The 27,398-nt window shown below is 37.9% G+C and overlaps 1 protein-coding gene across 2 annotated transcripts in view; it reads left to right on the top strand.

The window, feature by feature from the left end:
* LOC134791677 (extracellular serine/threonine protein CG31145) overlaps nucleotides 1-27,398 on the top strand; it is a 155,630-nt gene that overhangs the window by 37,935 nt on the left and 90,297 nt on the right. The window contains exons 1-2 of one of the 2 annotated variants that reach the window (XM_063762769.1): nucleotides 5,892-6,051; nucleotides 14,297-14,329. In XM_063762769.1, the coding sequence (XP_063618839.1) occupies nucleotides 6,014-6,051; nucleotides 14,297-14,329 (71 nt within the window). In that variant the 5' untranslated portion in view covers nucleotides 5,892-6,013. Of the gene's footprint in view, nucleotides 1-5,891; nucleotides 6,052-14,296; nucleotides 14,330-27,398 lie in introns of those variants that run through there. The other variant, XM_063762770.1, reaches the window with a different exon arrangement.

Genomic DNA, 27,398 nt, shown 5'->3' with positions numbered 1-27,398 from the left:
TATAAAATATTCAAAAAGTGAGATTTAAGAACAAAATTGTCTTTTATTGAAGAGTGCTAACGTGTATTAACAATATCTATAAAATAAAAAGCATATAGGAGGCTTAATTTAGGAAAAAAAGGTAATAATTGGTGAGAGGCAAATTGTGATAATGCATAGTTAACAATTTTGTTTTAAATAAGAAGGTATTTACTTTAAAAATATGGTACTTAAATTCTATCGATGTTCTAGATAACTGCATGTCGCGCAAAAGTGCGTGTTTACGCGGCACTTACCACCTTTTATTAAGGGTTTTTTAAAGAAAACTCAAAAATGGCTCAACCGTTGATGTTCAAAATATTGTTTTTTGTACTCTATTATACGGGTAATCTCCCGGTATGTTTTCATATTTTTTCTGAACTTTGGTTCGAAAGTTATAGAGAGATAAACATTATGGTTTTTTTCCAAAAATATTCAATTTATCCAAAAACGTTCTTAGAAACATTCCAGTTATTTTTAAAGACCCATTTAATGATGTGCAAGACGTTGGTGGTTACTGAGATTTTTTTTTGTGTCAATTAGTTACATGTATGGAATGCCTCTTTTAAAAATACATTTCTTACAATTTTGAGTACTTAATCCAGTAGCGGCTTACAAAATACACCTATATTTCAAATGTATATGCCCCTTTCAGCACTCTAAATAGTTTATACCCACCAATTTGGGTATAAACGAGTAAATACGGGTATATTGAGTAAATACTGAGTATTTATTCGGTATTTACCCGTGAGTATTTACTCACTACCCATCTCTATACGCGTGCCCTGACAGGGTGTCCTAGAAATGCTGGACAAAGTGTAAAGGTCAAAATCTCCGAAAGCATAACACTACTACTGCTACATACATTACCTATGCATGTACGATTGATAACCAATAAAACAATTTACATTTTTTATTACCGATAAACCGGTTCATAGCATCTTAATGAGTAGAATAACTTGGCACGAGTTGCCTAGAAATAGACGCCAAACTTAGATGTATTTGATTACGATCCGTGCCAAACAAAGTCATGCGTGAGATAATAATACACAATTACGATAACTTTTGTATTTCAATTAACTTTATAAGAGAAAGGTGTGATGTCATTCTTGTACCACATGTCATTGAAATAACAGATAGGTGTAGATATTTGCAATAGTATCTCAACCTACATGCATCCATATTTGTAACATGCAGACTCGGGGTATAAAGGCAGCCTTTGATTGCATTGGCACGTGGGCAAAGCGCATAGTTAGCAAGGTTGTGATGTAACGTCTTGTTCCGAAGACGAGCCTCGAAAGTGGTCTGGCCGGTCGAGTCACCGACCGGTTGCACTTGGTAGGGTTGACACCGCATCGAAAACGATTCGTAATGAGGTGGACAATCTGTACAAGTACATAAACGACTTTATGATTCCGGTCGCACGAGGTGTAAGATTTTAAGTATTTGTTAATTGTAATGAGAAATGATATCTGCATAATGGACTTTAATTTATGTAAACATTATTTATATATTTTTTAGGAACATGTCTTATTGGATAACATTAGTTTCTAATTTGACTCGTAAATCACTTGTTTAAAACAATTTAAAAATAGCTTTCTTATTTTACATCTTTGATAGTTTTGGTTATATTTAAAATGAGTTAGGTACTACTAATTAACTTACAAACAATTTACTAAAATATAACTATTGGTGCAGCCATCTCAGGTGACAACCCTATACACCTTAGTACCTCCAGTGATTCCTGATTGGCCACTGTGTCATCGGAGCAACGCGAGGTGACCGAGAATTAACACTGTCACGCGTACTTTTTTCTCCCAGAAATTGCACTTGCACTGTTTATCCATTGTTCATACTTAATTCTCCGTCTTTGTTGTCCTAGCACGCAATTTCAATTTCGTTTATCGACTTTTCGTGCTACCGCTTTGTGAAATGATATCATCAAATGTGTCAAATATAGATAGTTAGGTAGGTACTTAAGAACAGCATGACGTGGCAGACGTAAATGGCGGAACAACTTGTACCCTTCATCAGTAACTTTTTTAACTGAGAGTTGTGGAGATCAAGGGGAGAGGCCTTTGCCCAGCACAGCATTAGTATAACGAGCTAAGAAAAAAAGGAAAACTAATAGCTCCCGAGTGCGGATACATTAAAAGTCATAGCAGACATTTTTATTGTGAACAGACTATATCTCATGTCACTAAAAAGTTACATGGCAAAATAAACGATCTTGCCTGTACTTAGAGTTAATATTTATTACAAGCCTATGAAATACAATACGGGTGTGCTAAGGATGTTATTAAAATTTATTGTCATTGCAACTGGTTTCCATAATACAATTAATCAATTCTGTCCATAATAGACATAATGGGGCTATAAGAAATACATTGGATAATTGAGGAGATTACTAAGTCATTGTCGTGCCGCGTATTACAGTTTATTAATATCCTGTTTATGTAGAGTTATGTCATAGGTTTGTTTCCACGGCATTGATGACATTATACACAAAGTCGCTGCGCTATAGGAAAATGTCTTTCACGTCTTCAAAATGTCCCTAAAGGGCTAAGATGGCCGACTCTTTATCATTTGTCACCACGCCTGTCACGTTCTAACAAGTATGTAAGTGCGAAAGTGACTCATGACATGACAGGTGATAAAAACGCGACCGTGATACCGCCGCAAGACGATACACCCTGACATTACGATGATGATGTTGTCTGACATAACGATATATCCAATTTTTGATCTACTTAATGCCATAATATGGCATGACATGGCTGGGTTGCGGGCAACTAAAGGGTCGCAACCCATGTGTTTTTAGTTCTGTAGATAGGTAAATAAAACTGTATACCTATAGGTCTTTATTTTGCTCCTCAAAACAATGAAATCACTGATCGATGCAGAAATTGCAGTGGTATATTAGGCTAACTCAATTTTCTTTAAAAACCATTTAGTAGGTATAAGTTTGTGACATTTAAGAGAAGTAGAGTTTAGCCATATTTAATGCTTGACTAGATATTAATCAATTAAAATACATACATGAAATACAGGCTGATTTTAAATTGGTAATACAAAACACTTCATTGGGACTCAGTTAATGCCCAATAGTATACTACAGTAACTCCGTTGTTAAAATTTGCTGTATTTAATTATCGCTAATTTTCTAATAAAACAAATAATTAAAGTCCCGAAGTGTGGTTACCCCACATTAAATACCCAACTGTCATACCTGTCACTCGATGTTATCAATGTAAGTTAATAATTATCGATATCACTGAGTGACATTCGTGTAAAGTAGGTAGTGCAGACGGGCGGGGGAATTATGGTGACAACCGCTCTAAATTAAAAATAATGCCCCTAAACGGCCATACTATCGTCACAAATTAGTATTCTTGCGTCCGCATCTCCATTTTATCGGTCATAATCTTACAATCGAATAAAAGGGGAATCGGCGAGCCAAATGGAGTTTTCAACCACACCACCTGATTTGATCAGACAATTTAACCAGATTGGCGCAAAACTGTTCCCGTCTGGACTGGCCTTAAGCTGTTTAGTTTTAAGTACCCTGATACAGTCGACGTCAAAGATATGTTTACGTTTTTCGCCTTATTACAAAGAAGTAAGGTGCAAAAGTGTAAACATATCTTTGAAGTCGACTGTACAATCTGTGGTAAATTAAATAATAAATAAGCGAATTAATTTAAATTAAATCATTTATTAATGTACGTAATCTACCGAATGTTACACACTCTTAAAATACGAGTACCTACGTTTCAATTCTTTCAATAAGTAGATAAGTGTGCACCTACTTTAACTAAACGTATTTTAAGATGTGTTGAAAATGACCACCGCTTTTCTGGACACATAAGTCTGATCCATATGATTACTCTTGAGATTCTTGTGTCTGCCAAGAATAAATTCATTGGTTTTCACAGAATTGAACGTCTCAATTATCTTTTGGCGAAGTTCATCGAGGGTTTTTGATTCCAGTGCATACACTCTCCTTTTAATTTCGCCCTACAAAGGAAGTCGAGTCGGCCATGCGAAGATCGGGACTTCGAGGCGGCAATGCGACTGGGCCGTTGCGTCCAATCCATCTGCCAGGGAACTCTTGGTCCAAATGATATCGCACACTTAGAGCTAACTGTGCTGGTGCACCATCTTGCTGGAAATGGAGATACTCCAAATTTTGCTCCGGCACCTTTTGTAGCAAAATCGGTAACCCGTTTCTCAGGATTTGTTTTATTTAAAAATTTATTGTAATATCAAAATCTTGCGGAAAATCTAATTTTCGATTGACAAGTGACAATTACTAATCAAAACACGTTTACTTCATAAATACTGTGACAGGTGATTGATAACCAAAGAGGAAAGTGTTCTTTTGAAATTATTTAACCTTCTTTGTTAATCATTATGTTAGGATAACCATGTGAAGCCTAAAAAAATGGGATAAATAAAAAAATAATAAAAATTACTTTTGATTATTTTAAAAGCATGAGACTTAATTGAGGGGCTTAACTAAGGGAAGATGTATCTAAAACATTGATTTTGTATTACCAATTTGAAGTCACCCTGTATATTAAAAAACTGTAAGTACCTGCGTGTAATTTTTAAATTTATTCCATGTATTTTATAATTGTATATTTCCACACTGAGCATCGAATTACGGTTATTAAGCGTAATTATTTATTTTCCGAGTACTTTACCTGACATACGATAAAAAAATTACTGTAAGTTGTCAAAACGTTGATTCCATTGCGATACTCTCTAAATACTTAAAAAAGTTATTTATATGTTTGTTGGTCCAGCTACTCAGATACGTGTTTTTATTCGAAAATCCTTTTAAAAACCAATGCAAATGTTAAAATATTGCGATGACCGCGATATCGGCGAAGATTTTATTGGATATTCGTTCAACAAAATTGGGTTTCAGAAAATAATCAGAAACTGTTTATACGATTAACTTTATACGACGCGACGGTTGCGAAAGTGGTATTCGCTGAGATGCAATAAAACCACTTCTAGTTGGCGTAGGTACACAGTACCTATTTCTTGTAACTTGTGACGATTCAGTAATATTTAATGCAATTTACGTATCTGGGTGATAGTTATTTGAAGGTGGTTTTTAAGCAAGAACGAAAAGAAGGAAAGAAAATCTTCGGAAGATAACACTATTTTAGGACCAGGGACCTACACAAGGTATGTTGTTGTCCCAAGTCCCAAGTAGGTCGGTGTCAGGGGATCATCGTTTTATGGTGCATAGCATAACTGCAGTGGTGATTTGCGAAAGTCAGTAATAAACATTCTTAATAATAGGATATTATTTATTACTGCAATATGACAACACTGTGATGCTTGCGTTAAAAGTAAGATTAACTTTTTTAACTTAAGTAATTTAAATATTATCCAACGACGATTGTTGTCTGATTCTGAATGGATGCGGTTAGGTCCATTTCTTGGAGCTACCTAGTAATACTGAACTGAAAGACTCACTGTCGCACATGATCCAAACAACTGTGAAAAATATGTGAGCTTGTCTAAGAAAGATAAAAAAAAGTATCTTTGTAGTGCGCGACTGTGGGTTGTTTTATAAAGTATAACGCATACCTAACTACCGATTGATTTTTAATTATCGTTCACAGTATCGACATCGAAAAGTGTCATTGCCACTGGGATAATTTTAGCTCACATACTCGTACCGTGTTCAAAATAAATCTTGTTATTGTGTTAAGATAGACCTATAAGTGGGACAAATCGTGGTATTCCAGGCAACCTTGCCAGAGGGCCGAGGCGAGAAGCTCTAGTAATAGCCGCGTGAATGCGTGGGCGCGTCTTTCTTTACCACGCGATTTGCTCAAAACACTCGGCGCTCGCGCAGCGCCGCGGATCGGCTTACATCCCTTTCCTCTCCCGTTTTTTGTCAAATATATTCGTAATTGACGATGTGTGAGTGAAATATTGTTTTGAACAAGTGATAAAAGTTGGAAAGTACGTGATGAGATATTTTCAGTTTTGTTTAGTGTTATTATGCAGGTAATGTGTTGTTCTTTATATAGATGGTCAAGCAAATCTTGTCAGTAGAAAAAGGCGCGAAATTCAAATTTTCTATGAGACGATATCCCTTCGCGCCTACATTTTTCAAATTTGCCGCCTTTTTCTACTGACTGGATCTGCTTGACCAACTTTAATTGAAATGTCTGTTGATAAATTGATGTAACTTGCATAGGTTGTAGTTGATTTTTTTGGTGCTAGTTTATTTTGTGTGAAAATGTTGTTTTTTGTTCAGATTCAAATTATAAACTTTATTTCCTTTGCTAAATAACCGTTAATGTTAAAAATTTTAAAGTAATTAGAACTTCAATAAAATTGTTGAGTTGAGATTTTGCTTTGTGGGACATGTTTCTTGTTTGGTCACAAGGCGCTAGGTAGTTATTTAGGTACTGTAGGTATTAGGTATACCTACTACTTGTTAACATTATTTACGCTCAAGGTTACTTTGACACATTGGAATGTAAGAGTCTAAACTCTAGTTTGATGCAAATTTAGACCTTTTGAATATTTCGTTTTAACATTTCATTTTTGACTTTTACGAATGAAATTCAGATCAGTTTCTTATGATCATGGTAATATTAATGCGCTAAAGTACCTAGATTACATACGATTATTTTCTACGTAGGTATCTATCAGTGTGTTCAAATTACGTGACTATTAGTCGAACATAGGACTTTTTGGCACCCGAGTAAGCTCTGAGCTGCAGTTAGTACCAACGGTTGAAACGTTGAGTTCAATGAGATATTTTAACATATTTCTACAGGTACATACACTAATCTACGAGCGTTCGTTAATAACTTTTACTTTATTTTGTTGGAAAATATATTTAATTTATGATATTTATTTACGTCTACAGGAATTTATTCCAAACTAGCGACCCTCCACGGCTTCGCACGAGTAAACCCTAACAAATTATACACCTAAACCTCCCTCAAGAATCACTATATTGATAGGTGAAAACCGCATGAAAATCCGTTCAGTAGTTTTTGAGTTTATCGCCAACAAACATACAAACACACAAACAGACAGACGCGGCGGGGGACTTTGTTTTATAAGGTGTAGTGATGGTAGCAAACTAGTTGGCACGAGCTGTCTTAAGAGCGCTCTTACAAGAAAAGTCGAAATAATGCAAAATTGATGATACTAGTCGACGAAATTCAGGACTTTGCGCTCATTATTAGAAACAATGAGTACGTGTTCCAGTAAAAGCGTCTTCTTATCTTTATAAATATCGTTGTAAATATTAGAAAAAGGACTTATTAAATTAGTAATGATTTTTTTTCTGATGGTCGTTTCCGAAAAACCCCGTGAAGCACTGAATGGCGAGCTCTTATTTGGAAATGTTGAGAATTTTACTCTGCTAAACCTGGCTATTTTGTATTACTAATACCCTGTACTTTAGGCATATCAAACTATATTTTTCCTACATACCTTTGAGAAAGAGAAAATCAAAGTAAAACGAACTCGATTTTCTCTCCGAAACAAGTGTCAATTCCTACGAAAATCTACTTAATATCGAAGTCATTTTCATACTCAAGCAATCTGCAACGTTTGCTTATACTGTTGGTATACATTAGTGTTTATGAAATTCTACTATAATTTTTTGGCAATTTTTTGAAAACTACTCTATATTACCGATGACGCGCGCTGCGCCAGCTCAGTGCCGCGGCAGAGCTTGTAGAGGCAGGACGTGTGTCGGTCGGCTCCGCACATTTTCAACGGCGACGACGAGGTTTTTTATCATTGTGTGCGGCGGGCGCCGTGTAAAACGCTATACTGTGTGCGTGTAAACCGCAACGAGAGACTTTGATCCTAGCACCGTTTTTATAGTATTATAATTTATAATGGTACAGTTTAATAAACTACCGGACAGGATTAAAAATATTTGAAACGACCTGACATTCTATATGTATTTATTTGACTCAAGATAGTTTGACTCAGGGTCTGATGATGGAGCCGGAAGGTGGTCACCGGTATCAATCAACCATGCAACTAAACCACTTCGTGTTTAGGCTCGTTTTATTCATCTCAACAAGATCTTTGACACAAGATAGTACTCAGGGTCTGATGATGGAGCCGGAAGGTGGTCACCGGTACCAATCAACCATGCAACTAAACCACTTCGTGTTTGGGCTCGTTTGATTCGGCTCAACAAGATCTTTGACTTAAGATAGTACTCAGGGTCTGATGATGGAGCCGGAAGGTGGTCACCAGTACCAATCAACAATGCAACTAAACCACTTCGTGTTTAGGCTCGTTTTATTCGTCTCAACAAGATCTTTGACTTAAGATAGTACTCAGGGTCTGATGATGGAGCCGGAAGGTGGTCACCGGTACCAATCAACCATGCAACTAAACCACTTCGTGTTTGGGCTCGTTTGATTCGTCTCAACAAGATCTTTGGCACAAGATAATACTCAGGGTCTGATGATGGAGCCGGAACGTGGTCACCGGTACCAATCAACCATGCAACTAAGCCACTTCGTGTTTAGGCTCGTTTGATTCGTCTCAACAAGATCTTTGACACAAGATAGTACTCAGGGTCTGATGATGGAGCCGGCAGGTGGTCACCGGTACCAATCAACCATGCCACTAAACCACTTCGTGTTTAGGCTCGTTTTATTCGTTTCTATAAGATCTTTGACACAAGATAGTACTCAGGGTCTGATGTTGGAGCCGGAAGGTGGTCACCGGTACCAATCAACCATGCAACTAAACCACTTCGTGTTTAGGCTCGTTTGATTCGTCTCAACAAGATCTTTGACACAAGTTAGTACTCAGGGTCTGATGATGGAGCTGGACTGTGGCCACGGGTACCAGTCTACCATGTAACTGAACCACTTCGTGTTTGGGCTCGTTTGATTTGTCGCAACAAGATCTTTGACACAAGGTAGTACTGAGGGTCTGATGATGGATCCGGAAGGTGGTCACCGGTACCAATCAACCATGCAACTCTCAGACCTTGAGTACTATCTTGTGTTAAAGATCTTGTTGAAACGAATAAAACGAGCCTAAACACGAAGTGGTTTAGTTGCATGGTTGATTGGTACCGGTGACCACCTTCCAGCTCCATCATCAGACTCTGAGTATCACCTAGTGTCAAAGATCTTGTTGAGACGAATCAAACGATCCTAAACACGATGTGGTTTAGTTGCATGGTTGATTGGTAATGGTACCTTCCAGCTCCATCATCAGACCCTGAGTACTGTCTTGTGTCAAAGATCTTGTTGAGACGAATCAAACGAGCCCAAACACGAAGTTGTTTAGTTACATGATAGACTGGTACCCGTGGCCACCTTCCAGCTCCATCATCAGACCCTGTGTATCTTCAGTGTCAAAGATCTTGTTGAGACGAATCAAACGAGCCTAATCATGTTACTACATGGTTGATTGGTATCCGTGACCACCTTAATCATCATCAGATCCTCAGTACCAGTTCGTTTTTAAACCCTCGTTGATACAAACTTTACAACCTATAGGTACCAAATGCAATGACGAAACATGTAAATAAGCGAGTAGGTACCTATAATTTCTTTCGAGTAATATACCTTCATAAGTACAAGTATGGGGCTATTCATAAATTACGTCGTTTCAAATGGGAGGAGTGGGGGGGGGGGGGGGGGTCTGGACATCGGATGATGGTAACATGACGTAGGAGGAAACAGATTCATCCGAAGCTTGATTTTTGGATGATTTGAGGGGGGGGGGGGGGTCAAAAATCGTCAAAAATAGATGACGTAATTTATGAACAGCCCCTATGTACATTTGCACTGCATTTAGTATTTTCGTACTTACCAAATAACAGTTTTAGAACTTTAAAAGTTAAGTACAGTTAGTGTTGTTATGGTTGATTTCAATATGCTTCGCGAAGGATCAAGAATGTTTAATCCATCATTGTAGTGCGAGTGTGGTAGAAGGGATCGGCGTACTGAGCTCGCACGGCCTGCCGCAGCGCGTAAAATACCTAAACTCGCTCAACGCCGAAATGTAATAGCGCTCTTAAATAACAGTGTACGTAGAATTAAGTGCGCTTTGCATAATATCGCATCAATCGAAAGGCCTACTTCGTTCAAGTGATTTGGATAGATTGGCTTTGCGATACATTTTACAGCGAGGTCAATTTTATTGATGTATTTACAAATGGCGTAAGCTTATGCAATGAAGTTACTAATAAAAATTGAAATATTTTTCTTGTAGCATTTAGCTTAGAAAGCAAGTTTGATGTTTACACGGACGGACAGTATACATGCTTATTGCTTAATAATAGTCTCGTTGGCATCTTTCGGCTAGGACCTGGAATCCTTAATAATGACTTAGTTGTAATTACCAAATTAAAAATATATATCTATACGAGTATATGATGTCTCATAAACCGTCCATTATTTTTGGTGTAATACTGGAGAGTACTCTTGTAAAATTAAATTATCTGTAAAACACATATATTTATTTAGAATGATAAATAATATACAACGAAATTCTACGTCAATGGAATGATTACGGTAGCGGAGATTTTGTCGGTAACCGAGTCATGACAGATCGCACGAAACCTGTCTCCGACCTTGTCTCAGATAAACCGGTATTTGACTCTGCTATTTACATTAAATTTATGAATATGTATGTCGTTGTAAGATAACATTTTTCAAGAAAAAACGAGAGTTTTTACGATCTTTTGACCTGCCTATTATGACTATGGTAATCATTTATAGTGTACAATTTGTTTATGCTTCACCGTGCACGTATGCAGATGAGCGAATTGAGAGATTTTTCTTTCCCAAAATCTGTAATAAGAACTCAGTCGAGGTTTGCTCAAGGTACTACAGGTTTTTAAGGGGTCGGCAATATGCGTGTTGATATTGGAGCGGCGTCCATAGACCGCGATTACCGGTAACCGTTTACTAAAACCTGATTGCCACCAAAGTTTGTTTTCGTAAATGTTAAATAATTCTTTTTTGGCTAAAATTGTGTAAATACGATTTAAAATATATTTAAAAATTTTGCTTAGTAATCCAAGAATTTTAGAGTGAATAGTGTGGCTATAATATTCAGTAACAGGAAGATAAATGTTAAACTACTAAAGCAAACAAAAGGCAAACTAGAACGTGACTGTAAGTGACATTTCAGAAACTTCTCGCTCGATAGTATAGTATAGGTAGAAGTATGTGCCTACTTACTGCTAAACTAATACCTAGCTTTTTTTTCAAATCATCATGGTTAGTCCAGCTAATTAAGTCAACCAAAGATGGAACCAGTTTGTTCCAAATTTTTTTTACTTAACACAACTATAATACAATCAGCTTCATGCAGCCAAGCCTTGAACCAGTCCATGAGTGACCAAAAATAAATACTTACTAACGGTAAATCTACCTAACTTCAATTATTTACTGACTGGAATTTTGATTCGGTTTAGAAATATGTAGGTACCAAACATGCTCATCATAATAGCCAAATTGACAGAATTTTTGCGCATATCAGCACAAAATCTGTGCGCAACCGTGACGAATAAACTAATTAAAACTAAATTCATACGTAAGTATTTGCATTAAATGTTACTACATGTACAAACACGGTAAAAAACGGAGCTCGGCCCATTAGCAACTGGGCCATTGTCAATGCCATATGACTGGAATGGAATTTTAATTTCGGTCTGTATTTTTATTCAAAAGTTCTCATTGTAAACACGGGTCCTTAACTGCTGAACGCTGTCGACATTGGGCATGACTGTAGGTTATATAACCGTTGTTGTTTAAAGCCCGTTCCATAAGTGGGGTTCGATTATTGGGAGGTCAACTCGATTGCCACAGTGCGATTGCGAGCTTCGATTTCATATGACAATGTGAAGAAGTTGATGCAATCTGGCTTTTCCGTTTTCCGATTTGAGCTGTTGTAGTTGTTTTGTTGTGGTGCACAAGTTTGATTTACCTATATTATTTTTAATAAGTAGGTATACTTGCGGTTCCTTACTGTAGTGAGGTGAATTTTTTCTCGCCTAAATGTATTTTTGGTATCTTATGCTAAATTGATGGGGTACTTTTTCTTCGTGTCATAAACTAAAAACTACATAAAGTCGCAATATACTTTCATAACTTACCTATCCTTTTTATCCTCACCTAAAATAAATAAAAACACATAGTATACTAAGTTACTCTTTGGTACTCTCATCTATTTAATTTAGTGGCAAAGGAAAGGCAGTGGTAAATGTATTTATTTAAACTATTAGTTTCCTTGCTCTTAATTGACTAGCCGTTTGAAGTTTGTAAAATTTTCGAAGTGATAATTAATTACCTATAGGTAATTTATTTAGAGTCTGACAATTCTGTTCTGAATTAAAGTATTCAGGTGAATGAAAATAATGTGTCGGTAAAATTGGCAAATTTATTATAGGCTTTGCAAACTGTAGCTAAAAACGAATAATAAATATTCCCTGAAATTTTTGAGGGATACATTTTAGATAGTACCTACCTATAATTGACTCGCTGTTTTTTAGTTTTCTGGATTGAGTTTAATATAAGGTTCGAGATGAACTTGTATATTGAAAATCCGTGTAAATGAACGGGTGTAAGAACATGACCCGTGTGTTTCCAGCCAGGTTTGTTTAATTGCATTTAATAGCCATTTATTTACCTGATAGCATTTTCATGCTAAAAGCTACTAACTGTGTACATTTTATTAAGTAATTTAGCTTTTATTTTCTGTTAAAAGTGTTAGTCGAGGCAATTAGCACAACTTTCCCGCTCCGTCAGCGCACCGAGTTCGTTCGATTTTGAAATGTTCCCTCTAATGACCGATGCTCCCCTCCCTACTAATGGGGGTTGATGGCTATTTGTTGACATTACCGACAGTTATTAATATTTATTACTTGATGTTTAGATATTTAACTTTGTCGGCGTTGAGAATGATTTTGGAACTTATGTTAGTTGGAATCCAAGGACAGCCTACTTTTTTTTTATCATGTTTATTCAATACTATATTATCATAGTAATTTAAGTACATATATGTATTTTGTCCCGTAAAGTGGCCCGTCTCCGTGAGACGAGATTAATCTTGAGCAAAATTTAAGCATTTTGTTTTCTTTTAAGGATAAAGTTTTTACTTTGTCATAATGGGCTATCTATTTTCACAACGCTCTGAGTCCCTTTAGAATGTAAATAAGTAATTTATGTAGGTAATTTGTGATATCAACAAAAAAATAATTTCGACGCATACTGAAATTATTTGTACCTTAAAAAACCGTCCGAACTTACCTAACCTGAACCGAGGATTGTGATTGAACCAAAAGTATTCTAATTTTACAAATAAATACCTACATAGTAAGCCAAACATCGCAATACCTACACTCACCAATGATCTACTTGCGTCACATCCTATTGTTACAAAATAGGTACGTATCCTGCGTTTGACGAGTGATAGTTTCCTGAGAGTTCTCTGTCACACTTACGTAAGAATTTACAAGTGCGACAGAGAGGCAACACGTCGAACGTGGTTCGCGGTAGGCCCTCTGCACCGCAGAGAGGACATTCCTAGTTCCAAGTCGCAGACGAAATTAACTAATAAACTGGATTTATCACTGCGTAGGAGTGCCTTCCTTCGTTGTACAGTCGACGTCAAAGATATGTTTACACTTTTGCATCTTAATCCTTTGTAATATGGCGAAACATGTGAACACATCTAACGTCGACTGTACTTATATACAGTAAACTTGTTTGAATTGTTCCTTATTTATGCTGGTCATAAATATATTGTAATTTGAGTTCATATTTTGCAAAAACTAAATTTGATATCTCTTTGATTTTAATATCAGCATGTCGATTCGGTTCACACTTGACTGCGCCATACTGATGCGCTAGAGGCCAATTCTGAATTCGGAATTTGCTAAGGGTTTCATCTTGTTTTGATACGACCTTGAGTCTGCAATCAGTGCTGCGTCATGAACTCATGAAGCATCTCGCTTGCACTTATTGGTGAGCTTGAGATACCTAATGACACGACTAAAGTTGTGCTGTTCTCGAGAACGTTTCCGTTTTGAATGGGAAACTTTCTCGCTAGAGAATATTCATATAAACAAGTAGTATCAATTCAAGATGAAAGCCTTAACAAATTGGTAAATTAGTATAGATATCTACGGAATTAATTGTATGAATCTGATCACAAGCTTTGAGAAGCAGGTACTCGTACTCTTAATATTGTGATCTCCTCAATTTTATTTAATTTAGTTTTTATTTGTTTTCAGAAATCTGGAAGCTGTATTCTACTTTCTCTCTGGGTAAGTTCATATTTGATTGTTTGGGGTGACTCTTAAGTCAGTGACTGTTAAAAATGGAGCTGCTTTTTATTTCAAAAGCCGGTAAAAACCTTTCGTAATCAAAATTTGTTGAGGTAAATAGTTAGATAGCAATCTAAATACCAATAGCTACTTATTTTACAGAAGTTCTGCAAAATTATGGCTTATAAACTAAATTTTCGAAATCACCTCTTTTGTCTGTCGCATATATGCTTTTCGTGATTCGCATGTGAGTAAGGTAAACGTACTAGTGCTCGACATGCGAATGCTCAATAGATGACACCTTGCTGTCACCTCTATTTACAATGACTTAAGTTTCAAGATGACATATATACTGGGACCGCGTCGACCACCAGTACCTACGTTTACCTTACAGTCAGTGGCGGATTTGCAGTCTTTGCCACCCTAGGCCCCAGACCTTATGGCCTATAGCCGCCCCTTCGCAGCACCCATCATATTAACTACATTTTATTTCTTGTTATGATCAGCGAATTTTTTGTCACAATTTGCCGCCCCTAATTTTTTGCCGCCTTAGACCCGGGCCTACTGGGCAAATCCGCCACTGCTTACAGTCAAAGTACCTCGATCGATAGGCATGCAAGCCTGCGTAGAAATTTGTATATAGTGTTGAATACTATGCCTAACTAATATTACAGAATTTTGTATGTCAAGCCAACGTCTCGCTATTACATGCAAAGTAGGTAATCGAAGTAAAGAAAAAAATACATAAAATAAATGGATCCCATTTAATGTTTACTTCGTGTATCACTCAGACTTTATACCATTTTGATTGTACCAAGAGTACATTTATATCGTTAAAGAACTCTCAACGAGATATTATGGTAAAGTATCTTACAAGATAGAAAAGTAGCAAGACACTATCGATGTCTCTGAATAGGACTAATGTTATGTTATGTCGACTCGTTTGTTTTTTAGGGGTACCTATACTAAAAGGAACAATATACTATACATATTTTATCTTGAAAGTACTTTCTAGTTGGCCCCATCGATATCAAATCAGGTACCTACTGGTAATTAGGCTTCTCATGCAAGATATAGAGAAAACCCTCTATAGTACATTATTGCAGAGGCCGGGAAAGGGCAATTCGTGGATGAGTTTCGATTTTGTCGGACGACGCGAAGCGGAGTCCGACAAAGAAGACGAATCCACGAATTGCTATTCCTGCCGAGGCATATATAGTGCTTTTCTCCAAACATGCGAGGAAATAAGGTAAAATAATTATTTAAGCATGAAGCATCACTCAAATCGAACCTTCACATCAAAATGTCAAGTCAAAAACTACCCAACTAGCAAAATAGTCGTATAAGAATTGATTTACTCAGCCTGTAATCGTATAACAGCCGAGTTACGGTTGTTGAAACACCAATATATCGTATAATAGCGGGTAACTCGACTATTTAGCAATTTTCGCTAATTAGTGCTATAATCATGTCGTATAAACGTTTATAGCACTATCTTTTAGCGCTTTTATTCCACCTTTTAATAAATGGTGAGTTAGCGCTACTAAATCACTTTTATTCAGCATAATTGTTCTATTAAAATCATATAACAGCTATAGAATAGCTAATTGTCTGAATAAGGCGCTTTAATACAAATGTTACTTTAATACAATTCTCTTCTCTGTTGCTATAAAAGCTTATTAAAAGCAATCCAATAAGCATTTGGCAACAATGCTGCTGTAACAGCGCGCTTATATCATAATTTGGGTAATGGGGTTCAAACCGCTGTTATAGGAGCTGCAGTGTATTTACAGGTTTTATTCAAAATGTATTCAGCTTAGAGTACTTTTAAAGAGTTTTGAACTACATTAACAGCACAAGTCAGCCATGTTGTCGTTTCAATATAGTCCGGTGGCCAACTGCATGAAACCCTACCTGATAAAAAAATAGAAAAATCCTACTCTGTAGAGGTAGCTGACTTTTAGTACCATCAACTGCTCTTGGTCGGCCGCGGCTTAATTTGGCAAATTTTGCGCAAATGGCAAAATAGTGGCACAAAATTCATCAAAAAAAACCCCCATCGTATAATAGAATTGAGGACAGCAAAACAAAAGTGGTCAGCTACATCCTGTGTTGGCAGGTTCCTGTGTCCTACCGAATTTGTGGTACCACGTGACAGCTACAATTTACCTCATCGAAAAATAGAATGGAAAAAACTGATTGTAATACCTACATTAAATTTGTTGACGTATGTCTTGGTCGGTCTAACCTTAGCCTGACAGCTTTTGCAGTCCGTCCGCATTAAAAAAAATGTCAATGGCAGCTATCCTACCATACAAGTGACATTCTATTTTTCGATGAGGTAAATTGTAGCTCACGTGGTACCACAAATTCGGTCGGACACAGGAACCAGCCAACACAGGATGTAGCTGACCACTTTTGTTTTTTTTGATGAATATTTGTACCACTTTTTTGCCACTTGCGCAAAATTTGCCAAGTTAAGCCACGGCCGACCAAGAGCAGTTGAAGCTGCTAAAAGTCAGCTACCCCTACAGAGTAGGATTTTTAAATTTTTTTATCAGGTAGGGTTTCATGCAGTCGGCCACCGGACTATAAATCCATAAACATGGCGACATCATGTGCTATAAGTGTAGCAGTAAACGCAGTTACTCGACTTATAGTCGAATTAATGATATATAACAGAAACTAGATCGTGTAAGCAAATTTTTACTTATTTTAATTAATATTTTTTTATTGATTTTTCGCGCTAGGTTTTACTGTATTACGTGTACTTACAGACAGTAAAAACTTATGTACACAATCACGGTAAAAATAAATGTCATGGATGACAGCAGTAAAAAAATACTTAAGTACCTTTTTGTTTTATTAGACACGTGAAGACGATTAGGCCTCAAACTTAATAAAATAATTGAAATAATCGCTTACCTGAGATCGTTTTTAGCACATATTAGTTGAATAAAAGCATTTACTGCACTCTTACACATTTAAAATGCCGAGTAAAAGCAATTCGGCTACTTTTACGAAACATTTTTGCTGAGAAAAAGCAGTGCGGCTGCTTTTATAAAACACTTTCACTGAGTAATAGTAAATTGCTAATGTTTATAGAACAAACAGTCGAATAAAAGCACTATCGTTGCTATTAAAACACTAGAAGCGCTTTTACCCACTTTTACTCCACTCTTGCAGCATCGATTTGCTTCTTATACAGCGCTTACTCGATTTTTATAACACTTTTAGTCTGTATAAGTGCGCCGTTTTTGCGTTGAGTAAACGCTTACAGGACTTTTATTCGACTGTTTTTACACCTTTTATAGCACCAAAAAGCGAAAATAAAAACGTGCTCTCAACTTTTATAGCACATAGATTTGCTAGTTGGGTATTTCCCTCTTTAATACATTTTTAAAAGTTAAAGGCACAAACTTATTCTGCCATTCAGTACCATTCAATATTCGTTCATTCAATATAATTGTGCAATATAGTTGGTCAAACTAATTTGTCAGTCAGTAAGAACCAGGAAAACTATACCCATCCTTTTCTTTTGGGTGCTAGTACTAGTGTAAGACAAAGATAGTATGATTATCTTTGTCTATGATTGAAATGAGAAAGTCCTTTGACAAACTATATAAGCTTTATGAACACCGATGAAATCCTTAAAAAAATATAAAAATAATCTTTGATTTTATTAAGCAGTATTCGCACGATCATACACGAGCACAACGGTCTTGTAAGAACGAGACAAGTAAGGTCGTTTATCTTATTATCTCACTCTATCCTATATCTTGAAATGATAGCTGATCGGGACGTGTAGACACGGCTCGCGGTTATAATAATTGGCTGTTTGCGTTTTTATTTTTAAAAAGTATAAAACACTACAGTACTTAATAAGTTATTACTGTAGTGTTTTTTTACTTCCCGTCCGCTAGAGCAGGACAGCGATAGTTTGATTTTTTTTATTAGAGTTTGACAATAACGAAGAACTTCGCGTACTATTTTTGCTACAATAAGGTGAACATTTCCGAGCATATTGGAGAAAAATATTATACACACCTATAGTTATTCTGGTATTTTATGGAGACTTGCATGTGCTCTTGGAAAATATTGTTTAGTTATCGTTATAAGTCGGCACTTTCTTGTAAAACTTTTTTTTTATTAACATAAAGCATATTACTATATGTATATGTCGCAGTCGGATCGTATAATCCGCCGTATTACATTACGGCTAGCCGTTTTCAAAAACAGGGGCGTTTTGAAATGCGGCGGTTTAACGATTAGCCGGATTGAATGCGGCTGAATGAGAATCCGCCGGAATGTATTCGGCGCCATACGTTCTTCAACACGGCTAGCCGTAATGTAATACAGCGAGTCATTAGCCGCCGCTTTGACAGTTTTTAGTTCCCATTTTTAACACCCGTGGCGCTGCCTGACAAACGCTGGGGTGTCCATCAAATCTGGAGTTCGTCGGACTGTTTCTTTTCAAAAAACATTTCTTTCGCAACTTAACTAGACGGAGCCCCGCTTCGCGGGGCTCCTATTTCTGAGCGGTTTGCCCTTCGGGCATCTGAAGCTACCTAACGAACCTAACCTACCTACCTATTGATTTAGTGAGACGTCCGTGAAAACATTACACTTTGGGGAAAAAAGCGTAGGTAGGTAAGTAGGTTGGGTTCGTTAGGTAGCTTCAGATGCCCGAAGGGCAAACCGCCCAGAAATAGGAGCCCCGCTTGCGGGGCTCCGTCTATTTAAGTTGTGAAGGAAATGTTTTGGAAAAGAAACACATGTAGTGCGGTGGGACCATGGTAAAAATAAATTAAATTGCAAACATTGTCAAACTCCGGTTACGTAGGCGACCGAAAGAACTGGTCACTCTACAATCTAAAATAGTAGTACGATGCGGCTAAACGTTGGCCGCCTTATTGAAGAACGTATCGCAATGACAATCCGGCTAATCGTCGAACCGCCGCATTTCAAAACGCCCCTGTTTTTGATAACGGCTAGCCGTAATGTAATACGGCGGATTATACGATCTGACTACGACATATACATTCGAAAAATTATGACAGCGAACAAACCCCCTAAGGCTTAACTGCCGCTGTAATCACTTTTATCTTATCCTTGTTACAAATGAATTTTAAAGACCTATCTTAACGATTATATATCGGGCCTAAGATATACAATACACAATAGTACCGTACTGCAGTCGATCAAAACCCCAGAGAAAGAAGCGCGACCCGTTAACAGTACCCCGGTGACAATCGACGATATACACTCAAGAGCAATAAATACGTGTCATATTGTATGGAAATTACCATTCCAAATGACTCGCTTTTATTGCTATTGAGTGTACATGATCAGTACCGATCTCACGCGCGCCCCACAATACTCGATTTATGCGCTTCGCGACAGTTTTATAACCTGGCGGATTATTGTGACCACAATAATTACCTACCTACGTACGAACATACGTATACATATTTATGAATTGTATTTAGCCATTCGAATTGATTTTAGAGCATAAATAGGTACTAGTTTACTTGTAATTATTGTCACAGATTTGAAAGAGGAATCAAAATTTGTCGACAAAACAAAACTTTTGGAACGCTAAGTGTATTTTATGTAGGCCATATTTTGTGTAGGTATTTATATTAAACTTAGTAACAATAAAATATAGTATGTAGGTTTTATTTAACTAAAGTAAGAATATTACGTGTTGTTTATGGTAATAGGTATTCTGTTCGACTTCTTATATTTTTTCTTTGCACCACCAATTGCATATTCTAATTTTATTGTCTCCGCTACCCAAAGGTTTTCTGGAAGAGATCGCTCATAAGCGCTAAGACCGCCTGTTGTTACCTCTATCCAATTCTCTTTATTTATTGGTTCTGTACATGTATTGTAAACTGTGTGAGGTGTGTAATAACGAGTATTGTATGTATTGTAAGAAACAAAAGTAGGGAAAGAAGTAAGAAACCATAAAATATACGTGTTATATAAACGTACGACTTAAATTCCTTGGTTTATAAAGTTACCTCTTTTGTTATTCGTGTTTGTTGGAAAATATTTAACTTTGTTTTTTCCTCAAACGTAATACCTACCTACTTAAATGTGTGTTGTGTGTAATATAATATTCCTCATATAGATGATTCAGTATATACGAGTATATATACCTACATATATACTTTATGTAAATAATATGTTTTGCACTAGTGTTGTGATTCGAACATTCATATCTATATTTATCGACATTTAAATCGCTTCACTTCCGGTAGTTTGAAAAAATAACAATACTGAACCAATATTACATACCTACATTCAAAATTTGAACATGAGTAGTTACATAGTACGTGATAGTACTTAATAAACTTTGATCAATACTGTTTCTGGCCTTCAGAAACCTCTGTAGATATTGAATTTAACATATTTCGATTTCTTTGAAGTAAATCCTTTCTTTTTATATTTACACGCGAATAAATTCAATAAATCACAACAGGTTAAACTTGTACCCAATTTTAACAGACCGCAAGGGTTAAATCTTAAAGGTCGTTCAAAACCATGATTCAAGTCAGTCGATATTACTGATATTAGCTTCTCTGACGTCAGCGAATACTTTTTTTTTAATTTATTTGGGACAAAAAACAGTAACACACATGGTTTAGGCACAGAAATAGAGTACATACAAAGGATAATAAATTGTGAGACCAACCACATCGTCCACTTGAACAGACATTCGTAATTTTCTGGAAAGCTGACTCCGACATGTATGAGTGCGCCAGGAACACTGCCGCTTTCTACGCGACGGTCAATTTGAGGTACTTGTAGTCGTAGGACTACAATCCATACCACAGAGGAATGAAATAAGCAGAGTAACAAGCACTTATTTACTTTGAACAGTGGTGTAGCATGCAAGATAACTCTACACTTTTGTGATAAATCTTTCGACGTTTTTAACGGGAATCTGAGCATCTATTTTGAAGTCAATAATTACTTAAATTATCTTTGCATGTGAAATGTCTGAAAGAGTTGTAATAAGGGTTTGCAAACCGGGTCCAAATTGTACGAAAAATTAATTGGTCCCGGATCAAATAATTCCATATTCTAAAGGTATCTGTTCAATACACACTCCCTAGTTGTGCCGATGCTGATGATCACTCCTCCCAAGCACAAGAAGCACAGGAAAAAGCGCTGCGCACATGAGGCTGCGAGGGTACCTATTGGAAAAGCATGATGGTATAAGATGTACTCTTTTTGTTTTAATATTTTTTGTTTTAAAATTAAATGTTTTGTATTACAGTTCCATATAAGCCAATGCAATAATTTGGCGTCAGAAATTGAAATTTTTCAATTGTTTTAGAAGATGATATTATTATCCAATTTTGCAAGTTGCTAGATGTCGTAAGATACCATTTTTTCAGCAACAAAATTAGATTAGATTAATCATAGCGGGTGGTAACGATTCCGCGTAATTGTCTTATTTAATGTTTCATAACGTTGATCAGTCATAATCGATTAGACAAATAGGCCCATGTTGCGAAAGGCGACGACCGGTAAAATGGCGGACTGTTGTTGCTTTTCCTGTAGCTTACAGTGGAATAGCCTCTAATGGACCAGTACCTATCAGTTGTATTATAGTATTTTTCAAACCGGAAGGATACGGTGATAGATGTCAGTTCAATACAAAGGCCAGAAGTTTCGGGGTCCCTCTTGCCCTGATTCTTTTGTTTCGAAATGACACAGTAACAAACTGGGTTAGACATGACTCTGTAGCCGTAAAATGTACATGTAATTTTAAAATACACCTATAATAATAGGGTATTTTTCTACTAGTCAAATCAGTTACCTTTTTAGAACTGTCAAAACGATTTGCTAATATAGAATTTATATGAAACATTACATCGTGACGTCGCGGTCAATTCACCTACTTTTTATATTTCTATCCGATTTATTAAATAAAACTTGTGTTTAAAAATAAGTCTATCTGTGTTTTTCTAATAATTATCTGGTGATTTATTTCATGCATGGTGTAAAATAATTTATTTTAAATACAGTATAATACCCTATTAAAATAATAATTTCCATACTAAGTAATCAATCAAGCTTGCACTGAGCACCGGCTCAGTTGATTAAACTTAGAGCAAGCCGGTGTACGGTAATCCTGAATATCGCGAATCTCCCTCAGATCGTAGATAAAAAAACTTAAATTTAAAATTAATTATGTAATTTTTTTTGAAGGAATAAAGGTCGAGGTTGGAATTATGCTGGTAGCCAAGAGACGATGCGTTTTGTGAAGATTGGGAACAACTGTCCAGTTGTATCGGTTATTAAGCACCGCGACGCTTGCTTGATTACTAACTGCTGTCTCGCAGTGAGTGACGCACTGACGCATAAACGGCTTTCGGAACTATGTGGAATTTAGCAACGGCTTTATCCAGATATAACATATCACATAAGTTGCCTGCAACCTTTATAACATTAGTTAGTTGTCTATCTTGACTTTCCCTTTGGGTACCTATTATAGTGTTTTCAATGACTATGTATGCCTAATTTTTATAATTATGTTTAGTGCCTGCATAAGCACAGTGAGCAACAAAATTAGATAATATACTTGCATGAGAATGTATATTCGCGGCGAAAAGGTACATATGCACTTAGTTTGGATCATAATGTCATAGTATCATAATGTAGTAGTATAGTATGTACTTAGTACCTTTTTATGAGAATAAATTCTACACAACGATCATTTATTGAACAGTTAGCGAAAGGGTAGTGGGATCAATTAAAGTTAAATACGCAAGTGGGCAAATAATTTATTGCATTTGACAAACAATTATGAAGACGAAAGAGCATAGGATGTTTCGATGCAACTCTCGTCATGAGTAGATATTTAGAATGTATTTAGAACGTTTCAGACAATTTACGATGTAAGTATTAAAATGTTTTGCTCAATCATCATCATCATCATTTTAGCCTCCAGTCGCCCACTGCTGAGCATAGGCATTCTTCGTGTACGCCACTTATTCTGTGGAATATGGTATTTATACTAGGTATTTATATTCGTAAACGTCTGCCAAATATACAATTCTGTTGACAATCTTTTGTTCTATCTGGGATTTTGACATTTGTGTTTGTTAGATAGAGAAAAAAATTCACAGATTTCGTGCCTCACACGACTATCGAGCACATTGGAAATGAATCTACGGAATTCGAAAAAATATTGTCGCTGAGCGACGAGAAAGTCTGGATAAGGAAAAAGTTACAAAATAAAACTACAACGTTGAATGATAATTATTTTATTCTTAGACTAACACAAGTATCCTGGACATAACGCATGTGAACAAACAAATTGCAAAATTTCCACACGCGGATCGAAGTTTGAATAATTGTCGCCGTGGCGCATAAGTATAGGTACATATTTCATTTTTCGATTAATAAGCAGGATATATTAATGTTCAAAGTACACGAAAATTATTACACGGCAAATCCGTAGTCAACTCGAGAAGTGGTAGCCACATCGCCGTTATCGTCACTCGAGTCTTGATCGGCAGCGGCCCATTTGCTGCAAGATATGTATTTTTCTTGACAGCAGTTTGACGCGACGAGAGATGACCATAACAGCGTTTGTCTATGTTGCACCAAACCTGAGTTCCAATAGGTACTACCAGGGTTCAGCATCAGCTATCTTGGGTACTACTCTCCTAAGTGCTCATCAAGACGAGTCGGATGACCAAAACAGCGTGTGCCTATGTTGCAACAAACCTGAGTTCCTTTAGGTACAGCCAGGGTTCAGCATCAGCTCTATCTTGGCACAGTATAAGAACAGTAGTGAATCTTCATAGAAATGTGCCGCTGCCGGCTTGAATGTGTGCGTGCGCGCCGGGCGCCGTGTACGCACGCGCTGCCACGCACACATTAGCATAATATACGGGGGAATACGGTGGCGGCAGTGTGGGCCGTACCGCGACTGTGATCGCGCGCATTCGAGTACGCTACCCGCCCGCTCGCATTTGTCTGCTCTGACGGTACGCCTTAATTTTTTTGATCATGACTATGAACAGAGGCAATAGTATAAGTAAGGTACTAGATTGAAAAGCTTGATTATATCACTATTGTATACAATACTTTTTCTACGAATCAACAAAAATAATACTTTAAACTAGTAGAATCATACAAACAAACCAAACCAAAAGTATACAGCTAAGATACGGGAGCAGCCGCGATACCTTCATAATACTGGTACGCGCCCCGGCCGCCGCGTTGGTTGGTCAATGACACCTTCTCGTAACTCATGAGGCCCTGGTACTTGCTCCGCGCTAAATTCAATTTTTAGACAGTTGTTTTCTCGATTTTGGCCATCGTAGCCTAAGGAGACTAACAAGCAACACTAAGTGGTTTTCGTAGTCTTTGGATGTTGCTATATTAAGGGTGTCACATGCGCGTTTCTGATTTATGAATCAATTGTTTCTACTATACAACCTAAAATTAATAATTAATTTGAGCTATGGTTTTGTTTCGCCCTCTTGACCGCGGCGAGCTGTAATTGGTCATTTTCATTATAGTTGACTAAACTGTATCGAAATGAATATTATAGTTGAGTTGGGAGCCCGTACATTAAAAATACCCATTTGCAGTTTGGTATAAGAAATCTTAATTCAAAAATTACAGTCGTACAGTAGAAAAAAAATATAGTGTCTCAATAACGACTCCTCAAAACCGGACTTGTCATTCTTCATAATACCTACTTGCCCATGCTTCCCTAAAACCTTTTTACTAAATTTATACGTAAGGATGAGAATTTACTTTACTTTAACCGCTAACAATAAAGCGTTCCGAACATGCAGAAACCGGAGGATTTTTTTCTGTATCGAATTTGTAATTTTTTTAATAACTGCCATTTCCTAATGTTAATATTTAAAAAGCGTTTTATTTATACTTCATTTATGAATTGATAGAACATTTCATTATATTATAATAAATAGAAACGTAGTGCTATTCATAATACGCAAATAATATTTAACTAAAAATAAAAGTGACAACCCTAAGCGCCAACGCAAGAGTAGGCAAATAACTTGCCGAGCGGCCTTAGATTCACTACTGTTCTTAGTGTACTGTGATCTTGGGTACTACTCTCCTAAGTGCTCATCGAGACGAGTCCGATGACCAAAACAGCGTGTACTTATGTTGTATTAAACCCGAGCTCCACTAGGTACTGCCAGGGTTCAGCATCAGCTATCATTTCATTTCATTTCATTTAATGTATTGCTAGCAGCCTCTCCCTCTCCCTCTCCCTCTCCCTCTCCCTCTCCCTCTCCCTCCCTCTCCCTCTCCTCTCCCTCTCCCTCTCCCTCTCCCTCTCCCTCTCCCTCTCCCTCTCCCTCTCCTCTCCCTCTCCCTCTCCCTCTCCCTCTCCCTCTCCCTCTCTCCCTCTCCCTCTCCCTCTCCCTCTCCCCTCTCCCTCTCCCTCTCCCTCTCTCCCTCTCCCTCTCCCTCTCCCTCTCCTCTCCCTCTCCCTCTCCCTCTCCCTCTCCTCTCCCTCTCCCTCTCCCTCTCCCTCTCCTCTCTCTCCCTCTCCCTCTCCCTCTCCCTCTCCCTCTCCCTCTCCCTCTCCCTCTCCCTCTCCCTCTCCCTCTCCCTCTCCCTCTCCCTCTCCCTCTCCCTCTCCCTCTCCCTCTCCCTCTCCCTCTCCCTCTCCCTCTCCCTCTCCCCTCTCCCTCTCCCTCTCCCTCCTCCCTCTCCCTCTCCCTCTCCCTCTCCTCTCCCTCTCCCTCTCCCTCTCCCTCTCCCTCTCCCTCTCCCTCTCCCTCTCCCTCTCCCTCTCCCTCTCCTCTCCCTCTCCCTCTCCCTCTCCCTCTCCCTCTCCCTCTCCCTCTCCCTCTCCCTCTCCCTCTCCCTCTCCCTCTCCCTCTCCCCTCTCCCTCTCCCCTCTCCCTCTCCCTCTCCCTCTCCCTCTCCCTCTCCCTCTCCCTCCTCCCCTCTCCCTCTCCCTCTCCCTCTCCCTCTCCCTCTCCCTCTCCCTCTCCCTCTCCCTCTCCCTCTCCCTCTCCCTCTCCCTCTCCCTCTCCCTCTCCCTCTCCCTCCCTCCCTCTCCCTCTCCCTCTCCCTCTCCCTCTCCCTCTCCCTCTCCCTCTCCCTCTCCCTCTCCCTCTCCCTCTCCCTCTCCCTCTCCCTCTCCCTCTCCCTCTCCCTCTCCCTCTCCCTCTCCCTCTCCCTCTCCCTCTCCCTCTCCCTCTCCCTCTCCCTCTCCCTCTCCCTCTCCCTCTCCCTCTCCCTCTCCCTCTCCCTCTCCCTCTCCCTATATAATTCACAACAAACACCGATAACGAACTCTGCGAAACATGAAGTCATAAATGTCATGTGAAAAATGTCGTTCTGACTTTTTGACTATTTAAAGGTTAGGCTACAGGGCAAACCCTTAACCCGATCGTCTTTGTTTTAGGCTCGAATTGTAGCTGACTAAATTGTCCAGAGCCGTTTTTCTCAAATTTTTGATATCATTCTTCGTTTCCAAATTATCGAGCACCAAAATCAAAAATTCGGAATAAATTTAATTTTATTTTCACTATTTCGACCATAACTTTTTTTGTTTTTGACTTTCTCGAATAATTATTTTTGCACCTTACAGCTCTCGTGATTATGCGTCTTTTGAGCCTATTTTTTAATATCATATCTTCACAACTTTCCGAGATATAAGGGGATCGCACTTTTTCGTGAAATCGGAGCCTATACTGGAGCGAACGAAAAGACATTTCCAATGTCAAAATGGCATAAGTTACGAGTCCGTGATTCGTGTTAATAATTTTTCCAAAATGGCTGCGCCACTCAACCGGCTTGTTATGTCTGTCCGTCTCGCGGCCACCGCCACTGTAGAGACCTCGAGGAGGACAATGCCACTCGAAGGGAGACACATTATGACAAAACAATACATTTAACACGATTCACACAGTTTATTTCACTTTTTATGAGTGCGTATTCCGTTTGAATGTTCGCGGCTCGACGACGGTCGGCGCGTAATGGGCGAGGTGGGGCAGGAACATCACGTCATTTCTAACAAACTTTGTTTTACGCGGGAATTCGACCG

The sequence above is a fragment of the Cydia splendana genome, chromosome 6 (genome assembly GCF_910591565.1).
Source record: "Cydia splendana chromosome 6, ilCydSple1.2, whole genome shotgun sequence".
Taxonomy (NCBI): domain Eukaryota; kingdom Metazoa; phylum Arthropoda; class Insecta; order Lepidoptera; family Tortricidae; genus Cydia; species Cydia splendana.
The sequence above is the reverse complement of the archived record's forward strand: the minus strand, read 5'-3'. Positions and strand labels throughout refer to the sequence as shown.